This window comes from Heterodontus francisci, chromosome 2 (assembly GCF_036365525.1).
Source record: "Heterodontus francisci isolate sHetFra1 chromosome 2, sHetFra1.hap1, whole genome shotgun sequence".
Classification (NCBI taxonomy): Eukaryota; Metazoa; Chordata; class Chondrichthyes; order Heterodontiformes; family Heterodontidae; genus Heterodontus; species Heterodontus francisci.
The window spans coordinates 86,386,910-86,407,994 of record NC_090372.1 but is presented as its reverse complement, the minus strand read 5'-3'; the positions used below and the strand labels follow the sequence as shown (position 1 = coordinate 86,407,994).

General features: G+C 43.5%; 1 protein-coding gene across 14 annotated transcripts in view; it reads right to left on the bottom strand.

Moving 5' to 3' along the window:
• Positions 1-21,085, bottom strand: part of thrb (thyroid hormone receptor beta) — a 308,544-nt gene that overhangs the window by 44,990 nt on the left and 242,469 nt on the right. For 11 of the 14 annotated variants that reach the window (XM_068060006.1, XM_068060014.1, XM_068060036.1 and 8 more), the window contains one exon: positions 13,202-13,302. In XM_068060006.1, coding sequence (XP_067916107.1) covers positions 13,202-13,302 — 101 coding nt within the window. Of the gene's footprint in view, positions 1-3,242; positions 5,062-13,201; positions 13,303-21,085 lie in introns of those variants that run through there. The other 3 variants (XM_068059964.1, XM_068059986.1, XM_068059975.1) reach the window with 1 other exon arrangement.

The following is a 21,085-nucleotide window of genomic DNA, read 5'->3' as shown; positions in this document are numbered from 1 at the left end:
GGGAGGAAATCCCGCCTCACTGAGCTGCCGGCCAATCATCGGGTCGACAGCTCTTAGTCTCAGCAGCACCACTGGGAGCGGTGGCCACGGCTGGGACTGCAGCCCAGCCGAGGACATGGAGCTAGGAGTACAGGTAAGTTTGGGTTGCCTCGCCGGGGATAATTGGTTGGGCCCTGGCGAGGCAAGGGTGGTCATTTGGGGGAAGGGGGCTGTCTTGGGTTCTGGGGGTGGTTGGGGAAGCAGGGGCGGCCCTCAATTGGGTACCCTGTGCCCGATTGTAAGGGCCCCCTCCCGCCATCAACTTTCACCGGCCGTTAATTGGCAACTAAAGGGCCTTGATTGGCTGGGAGTGGGTCGGGAAGGCCTCCCGGAACCTCCCGCTCCATCTTACGCCACCCTCCCCCCCCTCCGCCACCATCCGACTTGATGAGGTGGCGTAAAATTCCGGCCTAGCTTTTTATTCCAGAATTATTAATTAATTGAATTTTTTAATTCCACCAGCTGCCGTGGTGGGATTTGAACTTGAGTCTCCAAAGGATTGGTCCAGGCCTCTGGATTACTAGTCCAGTAACATTACCACGATGCTACTGTACCCCGTAGATTTCCAACTATTTAGCCTCTGAAGAGAAGAAATAGAAGCAGGAGTAGGCATTTGGCTCTTTGTGCCTGCCCCATCATTTAAGATGATCATGGCTCATCTTTTGCCTCAACGCCACCTTCCCGCACCATCCCCATATCCCTTAGTACCCAAAAATCAATCGACTTCTGTCTTGAATATACTCAACGACTGAGCATCCACAGCTTTCTGGAGTAAAGAATTCCAAAGATTCACAACCCTTTGAGTGAAGAAATTTCTCCTCATCTCAGTCCTGAATGGCTGACCCCTTATTCTGTGACTGTGACCCCAGTGTTCTAGATTCCCCAGCTAAGGAAACATTTTCTCAGCATCGCCTCTCATTCTTCTAAACTCCAGGGAATATAGGTCTTGTCTACTCAATCTCTCCTCATAGGACAATCCCCTCATCCCGGTCTAGTGAACCTTCGTTGCACTCCCTCTAGGGCACGTATGTCCTTCTTAGGTAAGGAGACTAAAACTGTAATATAAGGGTATGAAAGGGTTAATCTTGAGAGAATGCAGAGATTACTGCCCACCAAGATGATGTAAGAGATCATGTGGGAGAGACTCGAGAACAGATACAGTGTAGCTTTTGAAGGGAACAGGCTAGTGTGGAGTGTATATAGTTGTTGTGAAATAAATATTAATGTTTAAATACTACAGTCTACTACTACAGGTGGCAGCATACAGAACCCAAACATAAGAAAAACTGCACACAGTACTCCAGGTGTGGTCTCACAATTGCCCTGTATAATTGTAGTAAGACTTGTTTACTCTTACACTCTAATCCGTTTGTAACAAAAGCTAACATTCCATTTGCCTTCCTAATTCCTTGCTGTACCTGCATGTTAACTTTCTAACATTCATGTACAAGGACACCCAGGTCCCTCTGAATCCAAACATTTCCCAGTCTCTAACCATTCAAAATTTGTAAATTGGATAACCTCACACTTTGCTGTGTTGCATTCAATCTGCCAAGCTCTTGCCCACTCACCCAACTGGTCGAAATCCCTCTGCAGCCTCTTTGCATCCTCCTCAGCGTTTACTTTCCCACCTAACTTTGTATCATCACCAAACTTGGATATGTTACACTCAGTTGCCTCATCTAAGGCATTAATAAAGATTGTAAATGGTTGAGGCCCAAGTACTGATCTTTGCGTACATTGCTAGTTACAGCCTGCCAACCTGAAAATGCCCCATTAATTCTGTCCATTAACTAATCCTCAATCCATGCTAATATATTACCCCCAATTCCAACACCTGATATGGTTGTCCGGGATCACAATGCTCTTCACAAACTCCCACATGCTGCAGTTCAGCACACCTGCCTTGCCATTTCAATCTCACCTTATTTATTTTTTGATTAGTTAATTAGTTTATTAATTTTTCTTTAATTGAATCGATTATTTTAGCTTTATAAATTAATTGTCTTAACTAGTTTAAATTACTAATGTAGTAAAGTAATAGCAAATTACAGTTTCCTAGCTTACAGACAAAAGAAAAACACACCAGCTACTGGAGGTAAAATAAAAAGCACCTCCTTGCCCCTCTGCACCAAATTTCCACTTGCACCAAATGCCCATCTTTAGTACTCTGTAAAAGAAACAGTCTTTCACAACCACTCTGTGCTCTGTTGTATATTGTTGTTAGCGTAGTTCGAGCATTGTTTACTGATGTCTCAGAGTCATTGTAAGACTAAATAGTAACTGATTTATTTTATATACATAATTATTTACATTCTCATTAAGCCTGTCCAGCGAACACCTCTCATGATGCTTCTAGCTTCTTCCAAGCTTAACACCCTGTGACTATTACATCATCATCACTAGAGAGAGAGGGTTACTCTCACTGTCTCAAACATTAACCTTTTCAGACACTTATACTACATCTCCTCCCAAGTCTTTGTCCATATATATTTTTGATATATCATTCATTTTGAGTTTACTTACTACCCCATCTCCCCCTAAGTCTCTGACATCACAGATTCAATCCGTCAGGAGGCTTCACAACTCTCCCTGATCATGTTCTTGTCAGACTTGGAAGATCAGTAGTCTTTCTTGAAAGTTTTGTTCGATGAGAGTGGTGCAGTGGTTAGCACTGCAGCCTCACAGCTCCAGCGACCTGGGTTTGGTTCTGGGTACTGCCTGCGCGGAGTTTGCAAGTTCTCCCTGTGACCGTGTGGGTTTCCGCCGGGTGCTCCGGTTTCCTCCCACAGCCAAAGACTTGCAGGTTGATAGGTAAATTGGCCATTGTAAATTGCCCCTAGTGTAGGTAGGTGGTAGGAGAATTGAGGGAAGGTGGGGATGTGGTAGGAAATATGGGAATAATGTAGAATTAGTATAAATGGGTGGTTGATGGTTGGCACAGACTCGGTGGGCCGAAGGGCCTGTTTCTGTGCTGTATGACTTGGATGGCCTTGACCTATGTTTGTAGTATCCTATTGTCTCTGGGTTTTTTGATCGTCATCTGGTTCTTCCTGATATATAACTGGTTATTGTATTTTAGATATAAGGTTTCTCCTATTTTGATGTATAATACCCTCGGGAGTGAATACTACATAAGATATTAGATGAACTTCATCTCTCTGGATGACTCTACCTTCATGTCCTAGATCTCATATCCATACCTTCTCTCCTTCCTTTAATATTGGTAGGTTTCTGGTATGAAAGCTCTTATTGTAATTGCGAGCTTGTTGGTTCCTGTAAGACTTCTCTCTGTCTTGAATTTTTTTGTAGTTTCGTGCGTCTAGCCCCGGAAGTAGTTTTCTGGGTAGAATAGGAAGTTGAGTTTTTATCTTCCTCCCCATCAACAGTTCTGAATGTGAAAGTCCACATGACAATGGAGTAGATCGATAATTCAATAGTGCAGTTGGAAGATCTTTGTTCTTCTTCATCAACGATTCAATAGCTCATACTCCTCTCTCCACTTCACCATTCAATTGAGGGTAATGAGGGGAACTTGTGAGATGTTCAAATCCCTACTTCCTCGTAAATTGTGAGTATTCATTTGCAAACTGTGGTCCATTGTCTGACACAAAATCGTCAGGAATACCATGTATTACAAAGATCTCCTGTGACGCTCTAATAACAGTTTCTGTTGTTGAGTATGATCTTTTCACCTCAATCCATCTCGAGAAATAATCGATCACTATGATGTCAGATTTTCCACTGTACATAAATAAATCCATCCCTGACATGCCTATGGTCTGGTTTGGAATTGTGTAGTTATCAAAGGTTCCCTCTGGTCTGGTCTGTGCACTGCACATACCTGCCAATTCAAGATTCAAAGTGATTCCTGACAACGTAGCGGCCCACTGATGTCATCAGACTGCGCCAAGCTGTGCAAATGCGCAAATGGGCTCCTGTTCTCTGTGCATGTGCAGCGTTCCGCCTCGCCAGGACTGGTTGGCGCATGTGTGGAAAACGTCATCGCGTAACATGTACGTCATCGTGTAATGCGCCTGGTTGGCCTCTGCACATGCGCTTTACGCGTACTGCAATACCATCGGGTATTCACGCGTGCGTCAACCTTCGGCGCGAGTTTCTGAAAGTGGAAGGAGAGGTTTCGTTGCAGTTGTAGTCATTATATTTTCTGGCATTTTATTGGAATGAGGAGTGTTCTCTTGCGATTTCATTGGAAAGAGGAGAGTTCCCTTGCATTTTATTGGAAAGAGGAGATTGTTTGAAGGTAGATTGATCTGCTGTTGTTTGCTCTGAGATGCATCCCATTTCCAGGCCAGTGCACTGCACTAAAATCCTTTTCCATTGTCTGGGGCTGTGTGCAGGCAGTACATGTGCTTCAGTACACTGCACTGCACTAAAATCCCTTTCCATTGTCTGGGGCTATGTGTAGGCAGTACATGTGCTTCAGTCCAGCGCACTGCACTAAAATCCCTTTCTTTATTTCTTTTCATGTAAAACATGCCCCCAAGAAAACAATCCTTGAGACTTAAGGACGGCATTCAAACAACGGAGGCATTGCAGGACAAGACACAAGGATGTGCTGAGCAACCAGTTCATGCTGCGGAGCTTGTCACGATGTGGAAAGGAACATTGCATTTATGGATGAAGTGGACATTGGGATGCATCATCTGCAGCCCAGACTCTGTTGACTTTGCCATCTTCACATGGACAATACAGTAGTGGAACCAAACGTTCATTCACCACAAGACTCTCCAGGAACAATCTCTTCAGTACTGCATAGTAGGGACTCAGCCTGTCTGTTTCACAGGAAGGCTGGAAACACAAAACTCATGTATCTATGCACAGCAGTGCCTCGAATGCCTCAGGTACTAAATAAAACTGTTCAATAATTAAACACAGAATTGTTGAGGTTACTTTGTTGATATTGTTCCCTGCTTTGCAACTGTACTTCAGATATTTCAACTGTGGTCCTTGGTGGGGGTGGGGGGGAGGGAGTTAAAATCAGAACTGACTGAAGAGAGGTATGCAAAAGGCAGGGACCAGACACCTGGAATACCTGACGTATAGTTGAGAAGTAGGGGAGTGAGCGGCCGGATGGGGGGCTCTGGGCCTGGAGGGAGCGGCTGGAGGGCAGGGGCCGGAAACAACAGGCTGGAGAGCGGGAAGCAGGGAGTGAGTGGCTGGAGAGAGCCGGGGGTGGGGGGGAACGGGGAGAGAGCGGCCGGAAACCTTGGTGGTGGCAGGTGTGGGGAGTGGCCGGAGAGCAGTACGTCTTACCGTGGCAGGACTAACTGGCACATGCGCAGGAAAACGCTCTCCTCCTCCACAACGCCCCCCGCCCCGGCCACTGACTGCAGGCCACTCGCTCCCCGCCTCCTCCCGGCAGCTCGCTTCACGCTTCCCCCGTGCTCTCTCCGGGTGCTCGCTCCCCACCTCACCCCCGGCTGCTCTCTCCGGCCGCTCGCTCTCCGCTTCCCCCGCACTCTCTCCGGCCACTTGCTCCCCTCTTCTCTCTGCCCCCCCCACCCCACATACTCTCTCCGGCCGCTCGCTCCCCACTTCCCTCCCTCACCACGCCACCCGAGGAAGCAAGGCGGGGGCCGTGAGGGGTGACGGGGCGATGTAGGAGCATGAGGCTGAGAGGAGGGAAGCGGTGCAGCCTAGAGCTACCGCCTGCAGGGATGGGGAAGTGGGGGAAGTGGGGAGCAAGCAGCTGGAGTGGGTGGGGTGGGGGGGTGGGAGCGGGGAGCGAGTGGCCGGAGAGAGCAGGGTGCTGAAACCTCACAGAATTATGGAGGGTGTGCAGCACTGTCGGAGGTGCTGTACTTCCGATGAGACTTTATACGTTCATTGAGTGTCCAACATTTCCATTGTGTGCTGCCATGGGTTTAAGTTGCTTTTCTGTCATTAATTGAGCAGCGCCATCTTTAGTCCTGGCAGCTGCCTGTATGTCGCAGACTGTGACGTTTTAGTGGAACAGGTTGCATTTGCGCATGTGCCAGTACAGCGCCTCCTAGTGGTTTAGTTGTCAGCAAACGCAGCCTTCAAGATTATGTTTTCTATGTCTTTGAATATTCCTGGCCACCAAACAGATGATTGAACTTGTGCTCTGCATTTTGTGATTTCCATGTGGCCTTGATGTATCCTTGCCAAGTTATCTGATCGAAGAGAAATGAAAATGAACAGTCTGTCGTTATACACCAGCAAATCGTCTACGATTGTGAAGTGTCTCCTGAATTCAAAGAAAATTTTCATTACCTTCCCACTAGGACGTTCCTGTAGCCAACCTTGTGTACAATACTGGCATATCCGAATACATTCTTCATCCTGCTTTTCAGCGTGACGAATTTCTAGAAGTTTCTATGTACTTGCTGGCCATTGTGACGCCATATACTGTGAATACGACTCAATCTCTTCAACAAAGTTAACATCCTGTTGTGTCGGATGGTCAACAGTTGCTTTTGATAATGGATCATTGGAAGTTTGCATCTTTCCCTCAACATATACCATCTCGTAGGTATATCTCATAGTCATGCTAGGCCCCCACCTGCCAAGAATGAGGCACATTAATTTTGTCATGAATGCTAATTTTAAACTGTTACTGGAGTGAAGAAAGGACTTGTTAAACAGATCAGCCGTGGCTGGAAAGACATTTGCATATTAACAGACAAGGTTTGGAAGGGCAAAGCAGCCATTCCCTGAAATTCAACCCACAATGGACTTTTGATCACCAGACGTTGAAGGTGGGGGAGCTCGCATTCTAGGTTGACTGCTAAGATGGCCAAATACACAAATGGACATGGTCAAACCAGCTAGTCACATGACTAACCTGCTGGGAAACTTGAGTTTTTTGAATTTATACAAGCAGTTTGGGCAGAAAGCCTGTTTTCTCCTGGACTGACAAGATCTCTCTCCTGTCTGCTCCCCTCTCTTTCTCACAAGCCTCTGAATCCACTGAAGACACATGAACCCCAAGATAGAAAAGTCTCCTACAGCGAACAAGGTTTAAGAAGAATACTGGGCCCCAACGAAAAGCAAGATCTACCTACAATCAAGGACTCTACAGTGAGCTCGAAGAACCTTAACAACAACTCTTCAGATATTGCCTCAAAAATTTTCACTTTATTTCTTCTGTTCTTTTCTGTCTCTACCTGCATGTGTGTATCACATGTGCATGCTAGTGTGGGCGCATCGTGCATTCGTAGGCATCAACCGAATTAGAGTTTAAGTTTAATGAGTTTCAACTCTTATTCTTTAAACCTAAGAAAGCCTGTTTGTGCTGGTTTCTTTGCCTTATAATTAGAAAGTGGTGAACAAGGATTCACCAAGGGGGAGCTAAACAAATGGTGTGTTTAAAATTTAACTCTGTTACAGTAAGACCAGGTGAAGGCTGAAAGGGTCCCCTAGACCTCTTTCTCACCTGGTTGTAACATTATCAACCTCAATCGGAATCTCTGAATTCTCTGAGGCATCCTTACCATTTCCTTCTCATCCAGTAAGGAAACCAAGGATCTGTGGTCTGTCTCAAAAACCACTTTCAGGCCAATAATGTAATCAGAAAACTTCTTGCAAGCCCATGTGACTGCGAGTGCTTCATTTTCAATGACAGCATACCTTGTCTCTGTCTCGGACAAAGCTCTAGATGCATAATAGATCGGTCTTAGACATCCATTTGGCTGTTCTTGAAACAGGACTGCCCCAATTCTGTAGATGAGGCGTCTGCTGAAATTATAGTTGGTAATGAAGGGTTGTAATGTGCTAATATTGCTGGCGAGACAAGCATCTCCTTAATTCTTTGAAATGCTTAATCTGATGTGTGTTCCAGCGTTTGATTTTTTTTCAAGAGTTGTCTTAATGGTTCTGTTACTTGTGCCAAATTGGGTAAAAATTCTGCCAATTGATTCATCATTCCAAGGAATCTTTGGCGATGTTGGACTGAAGTTGGAGTTGAAAACTCATTAATGGCTCAGGTCTTTTGCAGCTCTGCTATTATGCCATTGTCACTTACAATATGTCCCAAGAAACAAATGGACATTTTTGAGAATTCACACTTGTCATTAAGTGTCATTCTTTCTTCTTGAAGACTATGTACAACCGCGTTTACTCTCTGGTCATATTCTTCGATGGATTCCCCATGGACCAAGACGTTATCCATGTGACACATCACCCCTTTGAGGTCTTACAGAATATTGGACATGGTCCTTTGGAAGATTTCATGACTGGTAAACGATTGAAGCAAAATATTCCGAATAGTGTGATAAATGTTGAGTAATCTTGACTTCTCATCCAATGGAACCTGCCAAAAGCCAGCATTTGTGTCGAGTTTAGTGAACATTATGCTTTTTGATAGCTTTGCCAGCCTGTCATCTACCAAAGACATAGGATGGATTTCCCTCTCCATGACTTTGTTAAGCTGTGTTAAGTTCACACAGATACAACGAGTACCATTTGGTTTCGGAACTGGAACCATGGGCGAACACCATTCTGTTGGTTTCGTGACTTGACAAATTACTCCCATTCTGATCATCTCCTCCAGCTGACTTTGTATTCGGTCCATCAGTGGGTGTGGTATCTTTCTGGGTGTAAAGATACATACTGGTCTGGCATCTTCTCTTACGGTTATGCTATACTCAGCCTTCAGTCTTCCTAAACCTGAAAATAGCTGTGGAAAGTCTGCTTGAAGCGACTGTTGGACTCTGGCTGTTTGACTTCATCCACCTTTTTTACTAAATGTAGGTCTAAGCACGCTTTTCTGCTTAACAGAGAAAATTCTTGTTTTTTTAAGAATGTAAAGGGTTTCCATTATCCGCCTTCCCTATATTGAAGTGTAGCTTGTAGTTTTCCCTTGACTTTCAGTTCAATCCCTCCTGGACCGTGTAAATGAATGTCTGCTGGTTGTAAGAAATGTGTCGACAACCGTGGCTCTTAGTCTGACAGAACTGTGACACTTGCCCCTGTGTCCAATTTGAAATTAGTAATATGTCCATTGGCATAAATGTCTGCCATCCAGAATGACTGATGGGGGTCATTAAGTTCCGCATAAAAGTCTCGCGGTTTGTCTTCCAATGGAAGTTGTTCCACTTCATTCACAGCTCAATGTGTGAAGGCTTTTTGCTTGGAATTTTTGTGAGAAGAGGTCTTGCTCTTGCACATCCTTCCAAAATGGCCTGTTTTATTGCAATTAAAGCATTCAGCTTTATTCGCAGAACACTGTTCACATCTGCGGGTCTTTCTGGCTCCAGAGCGCTGGCAGGGTTTCACGGCATTTTGTACCTTCTTCCCCCGAGTGTACCTTCTTATCTGTAGAGTCATTTTCCATCCTGGGCTTCAGGAAATGTACCGTCATTGGATTCTTTCTGATCCAAGGCTTGTCTTTAGCCCGCAGGATGGCTCTATTTTGTCTTCTGACCTCTGCCTGTCGTACCATCTGAATTGCTTTCTCAAGAGTGAGATCTGATAAAGACCCATCAGCTATTCCCACTACTATTTGGTCCCTGATCAACTCAGACTTCAGTTCTCCATAGTCTCATCCCTCGGCCAATCCGTACAAATCGTTAATGAAAGCGTCCACTGATTAGCCCAGCTTCTGGGCTCTTTTATTAAACTTTGCTCTTTCCAGGATCCTATTACTTGTTAAGTTAAAGTATTTGTCAAAGGCTTGTAACACATCATTAAACTTGTCTGAAGCTTCACTTATACCTTGCCTTACAATTATGTCATCCACAATTGCACCCATGGAGTATAACAGAGTATTAACTTGCTCAGCCTCAGAATTGGTGTTTAGCTGAGAAGCTATTCTAAATCTTAGAAATCTTTTTCTCCACATCGACCAATTCTGTATTTGATTGGGGCCTTCCGAATTCTGGAAGCTTTCAGGCATCATGTGTTTCGAATCCACTTTTCCTAACTCTTTAGGACTTCTCTTTCTTTTAAGAAATTTTACTTTGCTTTAATGGAGGTGTTCCCGCTCGTTTTGGAGGTTTCCTGCTCTTTTCGGGTGTTCCTGCACTTTTTCTCTGCGGTCTGCTCGAGTAATAGTCGCTGACTCTGGACTCACCCACGCAAGGGATCGACTTTTTTTCCCCCCTCTCACCTACCCAGTGCTCTGTTAAATAAATGCACTCTTTCCAAAAGGTCTCTCACCTGATCTCCGGCCATTGCTCAGTACTGTGACACGCAGCCCAATCACTGGACCTGGATTCTGCTCGGAGATCACCACACTTCTGTGGTGCAGCCTGAATGCCTGCATGGCTGACTCACCGACTGTCTGTGTCTTCCTTTATGGAGCAGCTCTGGAGCTCTTTGCAGTCTCCCTTTGAGATTTGCCATCTTCTTGGCGCTACTGTATGAGGTGAGGTCTTTCAATAATTTCTGGGTGTTTTCATCGCTACCACCATATTGTATATTGTTGTTAGCATAGTTCGAGCATTGTTTACAGATGTTTTGGAGTCTTTGTAAGGTTAAATAGTATCTTGTTTATTTTCTATACATAACTATTTACACTCTCAATAAGCCTGTCCAGCTAACACCTCTCATGATGCTTCTAGCTTCTCCTAAGCTTAATACCCATGTGACTATTACATCATCATCACTAAAGAGGGTTACTGTCACTGTCTCAAACATTAACCTTTCAGATCCTTATAATACATGCTCAACACTTTGACCCTCCTTTCGCCACATCTCTAACTTCCCTGTCCTCTCCAAAGTCCTTGAATGTGTTTTAATCTCCTAAATTCATTCTCATCTGACCCACAACTCCATATTTGAACCTCTCCAATCAGGTTTCCCCTCTGCCACAGCACTGAACGGCTCTTATCAAAGTCACGAATGACATCTTTTGTGACTGTGACCTTGGTGAAATATCCCTCCTCATCCTTCTGCCCATGTGCAGATACCAGAAGTTGTCAGTTTTTCCCAGTAATAACGGCGAGTGCTGACAACCCTGTCTTTATTAAAACAGCAAAATTCAAAGTTCATTAAATATGCCAGCTGTGTACTTTTTAAATTTGATATAGAATACGAGTGTCCAGGGCTGCTAGGAGCTGTGCTGGAACCAGAAATAATTTAAAGGGATAGACAACAAGTGCCAGTGGTTATGTTTGAAGGATGCTTTATAAGTCTTTTTGAACTGGATCTTTTGCAAGCATATTTTTGGCCATTCATTTGGTTTGAGAATTCATACCACAACTCCACCAATAAAGGCAAGTGTAAAGCCACCTCCTGCAGAGTCCATGTAGTGATCCCAAAGTCAAAATTAAATTTTACTTGTAATTCAAACATCAATGTGTTATTTCTAAGTATTTTCTGTGACCTGGTGGTGCATGTGAGGAGTGAAACAATGGCACTTACTGAAACCCAAATGTAAATAATTTACTGTAAAGCATAGAATGAAACTATGGAAAGCAAAAATAAAGTTTTGGACTCGAAAATTTTTCAAAACCAGAAGTAAAATATACTGTGAAAACTTGGAAATAAAGACTAGTATATTTTACTTCTGGTTTTGACAAATTTTTGAGTAGACTCGTCTTTATTTCCTCCTAAAATTACAAATAAAAAACTCTTGGACTACTGTCAAAACTAAAACTAAAAATTGAAATTATTTCTAAAACTACAACAATAACAACCGACATTAATATGGCACTTTTAACACAGAAAAATGTCCCAAGACAATTCGTGGAGGTGTAAGCAGACAAAAATAGACATCAAGTCAAAGGAGATATTAGGAGTGGTCACAAAAAGCTTGGTTAAAGAGGTGGATTCCAAGGAGGTTGAGAGATAGAGGGCTATTGGGAGAGAATTTCCAAGTGTGCAGCCTTGACAGCTGAAGACACGGCTGCCAATGGTAGGGTAAGGACAAGGTGGGGTGGAGGTTGTGGGGGAATGCCCAAAAGACTAGAGTTGAAGGAATAGAGAGTTCACAGGTGGGTTGGGCTGGAGGTTGTCACAGGAACAGGAACGGATAAGGCCATGAAGGGATTTAAACACAAGGATGAGAACTTTAAATTAGAGATGTTGGTGGACTAGACACCAATTAGGTCAATGAAGGCAGTAGTGATGGATAAGCACTATCTAGTGCAGAATAGAATATGAGCAACAGAGTTATAGATGAGCTGAATTATGCAGCATGGAGGATGGAAATCCTTTCCAATGTTTAATTGGTGCAAACTGGTTCATCCATGACTCAATGTTGTATAAGTAGTCTGACAATGCAGAAGCAATGAATGGATGTTCGAGAGACATGGTGGAAAGGTAGAACAGGGTATCAGCAGCGTATATATGGAAGATTACCCCATGTCTTTGGATATTTTCATGAAGGGACATCATGTAGATGAGAAAGAGAAGAGTACTAGAACAGATTCTTGGAGAACTTTGGAGGTAATCGCATAGGGCAGGAAGTGAAGCCATTGCTGAAAATGTTCTGGACATAATTGGATAAGAAAGAGTGGAACCAAGTCAGGGCAGTCCCAGATAACAGAGAAGAGGTTTGAGAGGAGGATGGTGTATTTGACCATGCCAAAGGTTGCAAAGAGGTGGAGGAGGATGAGGAGGGATAATGCACCACAATCAAAGTCACAGAGAATGTCAGCTGTGACTTTGATTAGGGCTATTTTGATGCTATGGCAGGGACAGAACCTGGCTCCAGACTGGAGAGATTCAATCATGGAGTTGTAATATTATTCTCTGCCAAAGATAGAGCTCCTTTGTTAGTTTACTCCTATTTGGAATCAGACAATATGACATTTTGTTGTTTTGGAATGCAACCTTAATCCTGTAATTAAGGAAATGAATAACATTCTTTAAAATAAGTATAGATTTGGGAGGTGAGAACATGATCAAGGCAGTTCTGATGAAAGGTCACAGACCTGAAATGTTAACTCGGTTTCTCTCTCCACATATGCTGCCAGACCTGCCGAGTATTTCCAGCACTTTCTGTTGTTATAACATGAACAAGGACTTTGGGGCTGAAAGGAAGTCTGGAAAGACAATAGTTTGTATGGAAAGAAGTCTGAGGGTGGATTTTTGAGAGGGCTGATGACAGTTTTGAAATGGGGGACAGTATATAAACAGAGAGAACCATTTATAATAAAACAATGCAGTAGAAACACATACTCAGGTGTATATAAGGGTTTACAGCACTGTTGGGACTACTGGAGTTGCTCACCTTACACCCTTCGCAAGTGATACAACGATAGTGATACCCTGTGGCCTTGTCACCACACACAACACAAAGTTCGTCCTTGTCCAGATAGCTTGGTATATAACCTGCAAAATGACACAAACAGAAATAGTTCCGTGTTACAAAAATCTCTACAGTACCGTAATATATAAAATGATACCACTTAAGTCCACTGAGAATGCTTGTGGAAAAACTTATGAAGTGAACATGTTAAAAGCCTTCAGTTCAGCTGAACCACGGGACAAACATGTTGGTAATGGAGAGTCTGCAGGTCAGTGTCAATAGACGCACCATTCCAGAAACTAAAAATGACAAATCCATAAATAGAAGATCTCCTCTGCTGGCTGCAAGGATCATTTGTAAAATGAGTTCATACAATTCCAACCTAGTTCCTCATGGACAAGAGACTGTAATGCAAAACTGCCTTTAATTTGGCTATATCAAAAACAGAAAATGCAGCAAATAATCAGGTCAGTAAGTTTCTGTGGAGAGAAAAGACAAGTTAATATTTCTAGTGGCGAACCTTCATCAGAGATGTTAACTTGTCTGTTCTCTTCACAGATGCTAACTGACCTAGTGCGTGTTTCCAGCAGCTGCTGTTTTTGCTTCAGATTTTCATCATTTGCATTTTTATTTGCTTTGGAATTATACTGCCAATCTGAGATAAACCACAGCATGGTTACTGTAGGAAAAGGAAGAATGCTCACTTGTGCAGTATGAATACTACACTGATACTGGGTCTGCTAATCACTTCAAGTATATATATATATATATATATATATATATATATAAAATATATATTAGCCTAATGAAGAGGTTACTGAAAAACATTGCACTTAATTCATTACAATGGTTAATTTATTTGTTTCTATCTTTATAATTTCCCCCGTAATCAGGGCATTGGGCTAGACTTCTGGTGCTAAATGCAAAGATAGATCTCCCACTCCCACCTCCTTTACCAAGTTCAATTCTATGAGTGGTGGTCACCGTCTGGCACCTTGTCCAATTGTCCATTATTTATGATTGAGCCTAACCAGGGATTGGCAGCTGGCTATTTTACTTTTGGGGCATCATAAACAAGCCCGATCCTATCCTAACCAGATATTGGAAGAAGGATTAGAGGAGAGTTGAGGAGAAACTTTTCACCCAGAGGGTGGCTGGAGTCTGGCACTCACTGCCTGAAAGGGCGGTAAATATTAATAATTCTCTTTGCATTTAAAACACACTTAGATATGCACTTGAAGTGCCAGAACCTACAGGGTTACGGACCAAGAGCTGGAAAGTGAGATTAGGCTAGGTAGTTCTATTTTGGCAGCACACACATGCTGGATTGAATGGCTTCCTTCTGTGCTGTAAATTTTCAATGTTTTTATATCTGCAAGTGCATTTCCAGCAGAGGTCACTAGATGGAAATCAGGAAAAGAAATGATGGGTAGTTTTCCCTTTCCCTAACCCAGGGATGTTGAAAGCAATTGTAGTGTCACTCCTGTCTGATAACAGATAACTCAGCATGGACTGAAGACCTGTAAAAGTGACTGCAACTCTGGGTCATTAGGGGAGCTCCGTTTGTCTTTTAGGGCTGCCTGTCACCCTACCCTCTTTTTCAAAACTGTCATCATCCCTCCCCTCAGAAACTCATGTTATTGCCTCCCAAATATATGCTCTTGTTTACCACAACTCCATGTCTGAATCTCTCCTCTCTGGTTCCTATCTCTGCCACAGCATCAAAACAGGGCCAGCAGGAAACAAGTAAAGTCCTGGCTCCAATCTACCACTTGCTGTCTGTTACCTAGCTTGAAACTGTAGTGGTGATCTGCCCAAGGGCAGGTCCTCTGCTCATTTCTCCATGCTTCATGGTCCTGCGCTTTCATCTTCAGTTGCTTGTAAGAGACTCTCATTTTTTAATTTAAATGAGAAATGAGCAATATGACTAGGGAAAAAGTACATGAGGTGGTTTCCCATTGTCTTCTTCGTGTGTGCTTTAAAGGAAATAAAGTCCTCTTGCTGAAGGATCCTCCACCTGTAAACAGCCTTCTCAAAGGTAATTAGAGAAGGGCAACAAATGCCGGCCTTGCCAGCAATGCCCAGATCCCATGAAAGAATTAAAACAAAAATCATCTCTCGAGGTACTAGCCCTTCCACTATCATCACTGAAAATTTGCTAGTTCTGGCACTGGCCATGGATTGTAACCTTGGCCCTTATATGGGCCTGGGGTGACTCTGTATAGGGCAGGGACGACCACCCTGAGGTCTCAAATGACCCCGCTACCCTGACCTTCAAACTGACGCTGGTCTCAATATATAGTTGCTGATATCACAGAAGGAAGACTTAGTGAGTGGGCAAAAACATGGCAGACCGAATATAATGTGGAAAAATGTGAGGTTATCCACTTTGGTAGGAGGAACAGATGTGCAGAGTATTTCTTAAATGGTAAGAGAATAGAAAGTGTAGATGTACAAAGGGACCTGGGTGTCCTTGTCAATAAGTCACTGAAAGCTAACATGCAGGTGCAGCAAGCAATTAAGATGGCTAATGGTATGTTAGCCTTTATCGCAAGAGGATTTGAGTGCAGGATTAGTGAAGTCTTGCTTCAATTATATAGAACCTTGGTTAGTCCGCACCTGGAATACTGTGTGCAGTTTTGGTCCCCTTACCTTCTTCTTTGGCCTCCTTATCTCGAGAGACAATGGGTAAGCGCCTGGAGGTGGTCAGTGGTGTGTGGAGCAGCGCCTGGAGTGGCTATAAAGGCCAATTCTAGAGTGACAGGCTCTTCCACAGGTGTTGCAGAAAAATTTGTTTGTCGGGGCTGTTACACAGTTGGCTCTTCCCTTGTGCCTCTGTCTTTTTTCCTGCCAACTGCTAAGTCTCTTCGACTTGCCACACTTTAGCCCCGCCTTTATGGCTGCCCGCCAGCTCTGACGAACGCTGGCAACTGACTCCCACGACTTGTGATCAATGTCACAGGTTTTCATGTCGCGTTTGCAGACGTCTTTAAAGCGGAGTCATGGACGGCCGGTGGGTCTGATACCAGTGGCGAGCTCGCTGTACAATGTGTCTTTGGGGATCCTGCCATCTTCCATGCGGTTCACATGGCCAAGCCATCTCAAGCGCCGCTGACTCAGTAGTGTGTATAAGCTGGGGATGTTGGCCGCCTCGAGGACTTCTGTGTTGGAGATACGGTCCTGCCACCTGATGCCAAGTATTCTCCGGAGGCAGCGAAGATGGAATGAATTGAGACGTCGCTCTTGGCTGACATACGTTGTCCAGGCATCGCTGCCATAGAGCAAGGTACTGAGGACACAGGCTTGATACACTCGGACTTTTGTGTTCCGTGTTGTGCGCCATTTTCCCACACTCTTTTGGCCAGTCTGCACATAGCAGTGGAAGCCTTTCCCATGCGCTTGTTGATTTCTGCATCTAGAGACAGGTTACTGGTGATAGTTGAGCCTAGGTAGGTGAACTCTTGAACCACTTCCAGAGCGTGGTCGCCAATATTGATGGATGGAGCATTTCTGATGTCCTGCCCATGATATTCGTGTTCTTGAGGCTGATGGTTAGGTCAAATTCATTGCAGGCAGCCGCAAACCTGTCGATGAGACTCTGCAGGCACTCTTCAGTGTGAGATGTTAAAGCAGCATCGTCAGCAAAGAGGAGTTCCCTGATGAGGACTTTCCGTACTTTGGACTTCGCTCTTAGATGGGCAAGGTTGAACAGCCTGCCCCCTGATCTTGTGTGGAGGAAAATTCCTTACTCAGAAGACTTGAACGCATGTGAAAGCAGCAGGGAGAAGAAAATCCCAAAAAGTGTGGGTGCGAGAACACAGCCCTGTTTCACGCCACTCAGGATAGGAAAGGGGTCTGATGAGGAGCCACCATGTTGAATTGTGCCTTTCATATTGTCATGGAATGAGGTGATGATACTTAGTAGCTTTGGTGGACATCCAATCTTTTCTAGTAGTCTGAAGAGACCACGTCTGCTGACGAGGTCAAAGGCTTTGGTGAGATCAATGAAAGCAATGTAGAGGGGCATCTGTTGTTCGCGGCATTTCTCCTGTATCTGACGAAGGGAGAACAGCATGTCAATGGTCGATCTCTCTGCACGAAAGCCACACTGTGCCTCAGGGTAGAAGCATTCGGCCAGCTTCTGGAGCCTGTTTAGAGCGACTCGAGCAAAGACTTTCACCACTATGCTGAGCAGGGAGATTCCACGGTAGTTGTTGCAGTCACTGCAGTCACCTTTGTTTTTATAGAAGGGGATGATATTGGCATCGCGCATGTCCTGAGGTACTGCTCCCTCGTCCCAGCACAGGCATAGCAGTTCAAGTAGTGCTGAGTATAGCAGGCTTGGCACTCTTGATTATTTCAGGGGTAATGCTGTCCTTCCCAGGGGCTTTTCGCTGGCTAGAGAATCAATGGCATCACTGAGTTCCGATTTTGTTGGCTGTATGTCCAGCTCATCCATGACTGGTACAGGTTGGGCTGCATTGAGGGCAGTCTCAGTGACAACATTCTCCCTGGAGTACAGTTCTAGGTAGTGCTCAACTATGAAGGATATTATTACCATAGAGGAAATAGACGGTTCACCAGACATGTTCCCGGGATGGCGGGACTGTTCTATGATGAGAGATTGGGGAAACGGGGCCTGTATTCTCTGGAGTTTCAAAGAATGAGAGGTGATCTCATTGAAACTTACAAAATACTTAAAGGGATAGACAGGGTAGATGCAGATAAGATGTTTCCCCTGGCTGGGGAGTCTGGAACCAGGGGACACAATTTCAAAATAAGGGGGAAGCTACTTAGGACAGAGATGAGGAGAAATTTCTCAGAGGATTGTGATTCTTTGGAATTCTCTACCTCAGAGGGCTGTGGAAGCTCAGTCATTGAGTATGTTTAAAGCAAAGATTGACAGATTTCTAAATACAAATAACATAAGAGGATACGAGGCTAGTACGGGAAAAAGGCATTGAAGTGGATGATCAGCCATGATTGTACTGAATGGCGGAGCAGGCTCGATGGGCTGAATGGCCTACTTCTGCTCCTATGTTCCTATAAACTGACCTATTCACGTATTCATTTATTACAATATACCATAAAATTATTTATGTCTTTTGAATATAGTATTTCTTATAAAACCCACCTCGTTTAACAAAATCAGAGAACTACATACAAGAAATATTTAAAACAAACTTGATCCAATGGTAAAACTGAATATTTTATTCGGACAGTGAACACCTTTCCACATGTGAGAATGACTTTAAAAAACTACATTACACCTGCAATGTTTCACAGTTATGGGCCTCTCACATTTATTCATTAGCATACAATGATACATCCTATACATACTGACGTTACACAACAGAGAAGAAAAGTGACAAAACTATACCTAGATGTTAGTTGGGTTTCAAATAACCAACTCAACTGGATAGAATTTATAGAATATATACTTTTTTATTAAATGGAATAAACCCTAAGATTACAAAATAATTACATAATAGCACTGATGAGCTACATTATGCATAAACCTAGCAACTAATTGCAATGATAATTATATGCACAATGGTTCAAAAAGACATGCGTACTGGATCTTATCGATGATGGTTTAAGGTATGTTGAGTAATCAGGTGAATTGGGACTATAATGATTCCTCCAGTTCAGCCCAAACAGAGCCACTATGTTTAATCCTTAAAGTTCTACTTCTAAAATTTGTTATGCCATCAGCAAAAAAAATCCCTCTATTCAGTAAAGTTTCAATTGCATTCCATCTCGCATAATGACCAGGAGTTACAGAAAACAAACAAAATCAAAAATTCGCAGTAATTTAGGCAAACATATGGGAAATGAGGATCACAAGTTTCTAATAAATACTCAACTGCAGAACTTTTGTTATTATTTTATTTCCTAAGATTTGAAGGACTCCACTTTTAGCTACTTTTAGGTAAGGATGTTTTCACTGGACAAAGTTGCTCATTTGCACTCTTCGTGTATGTTTTTTAAAATTCATTCATGGGATGTGGGCGTCGCAGGCCAGGACAGCATTTATTGCCCATCCCTAATTGCCCTTGAGAAGGTGGTGGTGAGCTGCCTTCTTGAACCGCAGTGCTGTTAGGAAGGGAGTTATGCCGGGTGGTCCTTCCGGTTACATTCCTTTTATGATAATTAAAATGAAAAACTGATATTACGCTGGCATTAAATACGCTAATTTACTATTGGTACGACCTCTGGACTTTGTAGTATGGTTATGTTTTAAAAACTGTGATCTTTAATGCAATGTAAAATGGATTCGAAAGAGACATGTGACCGTACACCAATTCTGCCCAGAGACAAGCCAGGGATCTTGGTTACCATCAACACTAGGAACCCAGATCAAAGATCCTTTTGAAAGCAGGGTGCAAGGTTCTAACTTAGAAGACAATGGGTTTCACTCTCCCAGACTCTCAGATTGGAAACAGGGAGCCAAGGGCTCTAAAAATGCAAATTCGAGTTGCAATTGTTAACACCTGGAAACAAAGGAAGGCCCAGATGGTCAACATGTGGACTCTGGAAATTGTAAAAGGCAAACAACAATTTATTTATTTTACAGACTGCATGGAAGAAAGGAAGAACAGCAAACAGTGAGCCAGCAGCCTCAAAAGAGAGAGAACCAACTGCTCAGCACAGCAAAAGGCTGCAATGACACAAACCTGATTCGAAAGTTGAGGTTTGCGGAGGAGAAAAGACCAATGGGGTCACCACAGATTGCCTTATTAACAGAAAACAAGTCAAATGTGCTCAGGAGAAGTGAGTGAAGAGGACATTGGTTTTTGAGAAGGAATTGAAGATCTAACCCATTGCAGCTGGGAGGAGTATGGGACTTTTAACTGCAAGGATACCATTTCGATGAGAACACTGTATAACGTATAAATGTGGTGTGGGGGTTTACAAGTGTATGAATAAGTTAATGGGAAATACCTTTCTCTGTAATTTAGTGTATTAGCCACATACTAAGTACTGATTAGTTAATGTTGATACTTTTAGTTTAGTCGTTATAGTAAAAGTCTTAAAACATAAAATCTTGTTGTGTAATTCTTTAATTGGTCTGGGGAGTTCATATCTCTTGTTTTAAAGTTAACGGTCTCTACTGAGGTTGTAACAACTATCAAGAAACTTTATCTTAATCTGCTGCCCATAACCTAACTCGCATCAAGTTCCATTCACCCATTACCCCTGTGCTTGCTGACCTACATTGCTTAAATTTAGAATTTCCATCCTCATGTTCAAATTGCTCCATGGCCTTGCCTCTGCCCACCTCTGTAACCTCCTTCAGCCCTACAACACTCTGAGATCTCTGCAATTCTGGCCTCTTGTGCATCTGCCACTTCCTTCACCCCACCACTGGCCAGTGGCCATGGCTTCAGCTGTTCAGGCCCTAAGCTCAGGAATTCCCTCTCTATAACTCTCCACCTTGCTTCTCCTTTAAAGACCTCTTTCAAAATAATGTCTTTGGCCAAGCTTTTAGACACCTATCCTAATATTTTCATCTTTGACATGGTGCCAATTTTTGTCTGCTGTGAAACGCCTTCAACTATGTTAAAGGTGCTACTTCAATGAAAGTTGTTGTTAATCAAGGATGATAAGTAAACTTCCCTGCTATGGTTCCCACTAACTGTTTTTATATTCCTTTAGTGCTGCCAACCCCCAAAACATGGGACTTACAGTTGGTGGTCAATACACAAGATAAACAGTTCAGATTTGGTAAGGCAGGCGGCTGTGAAGACTCAGTGGAAAACAGGCCTTCCTGTCCACTGGCCTTAGCGAAACTGGCATGTTTATCTTTGGTGTTATTACCTGCAACATGAGATCTGTGCATTGGGAGGTGATGGCACTGGGACA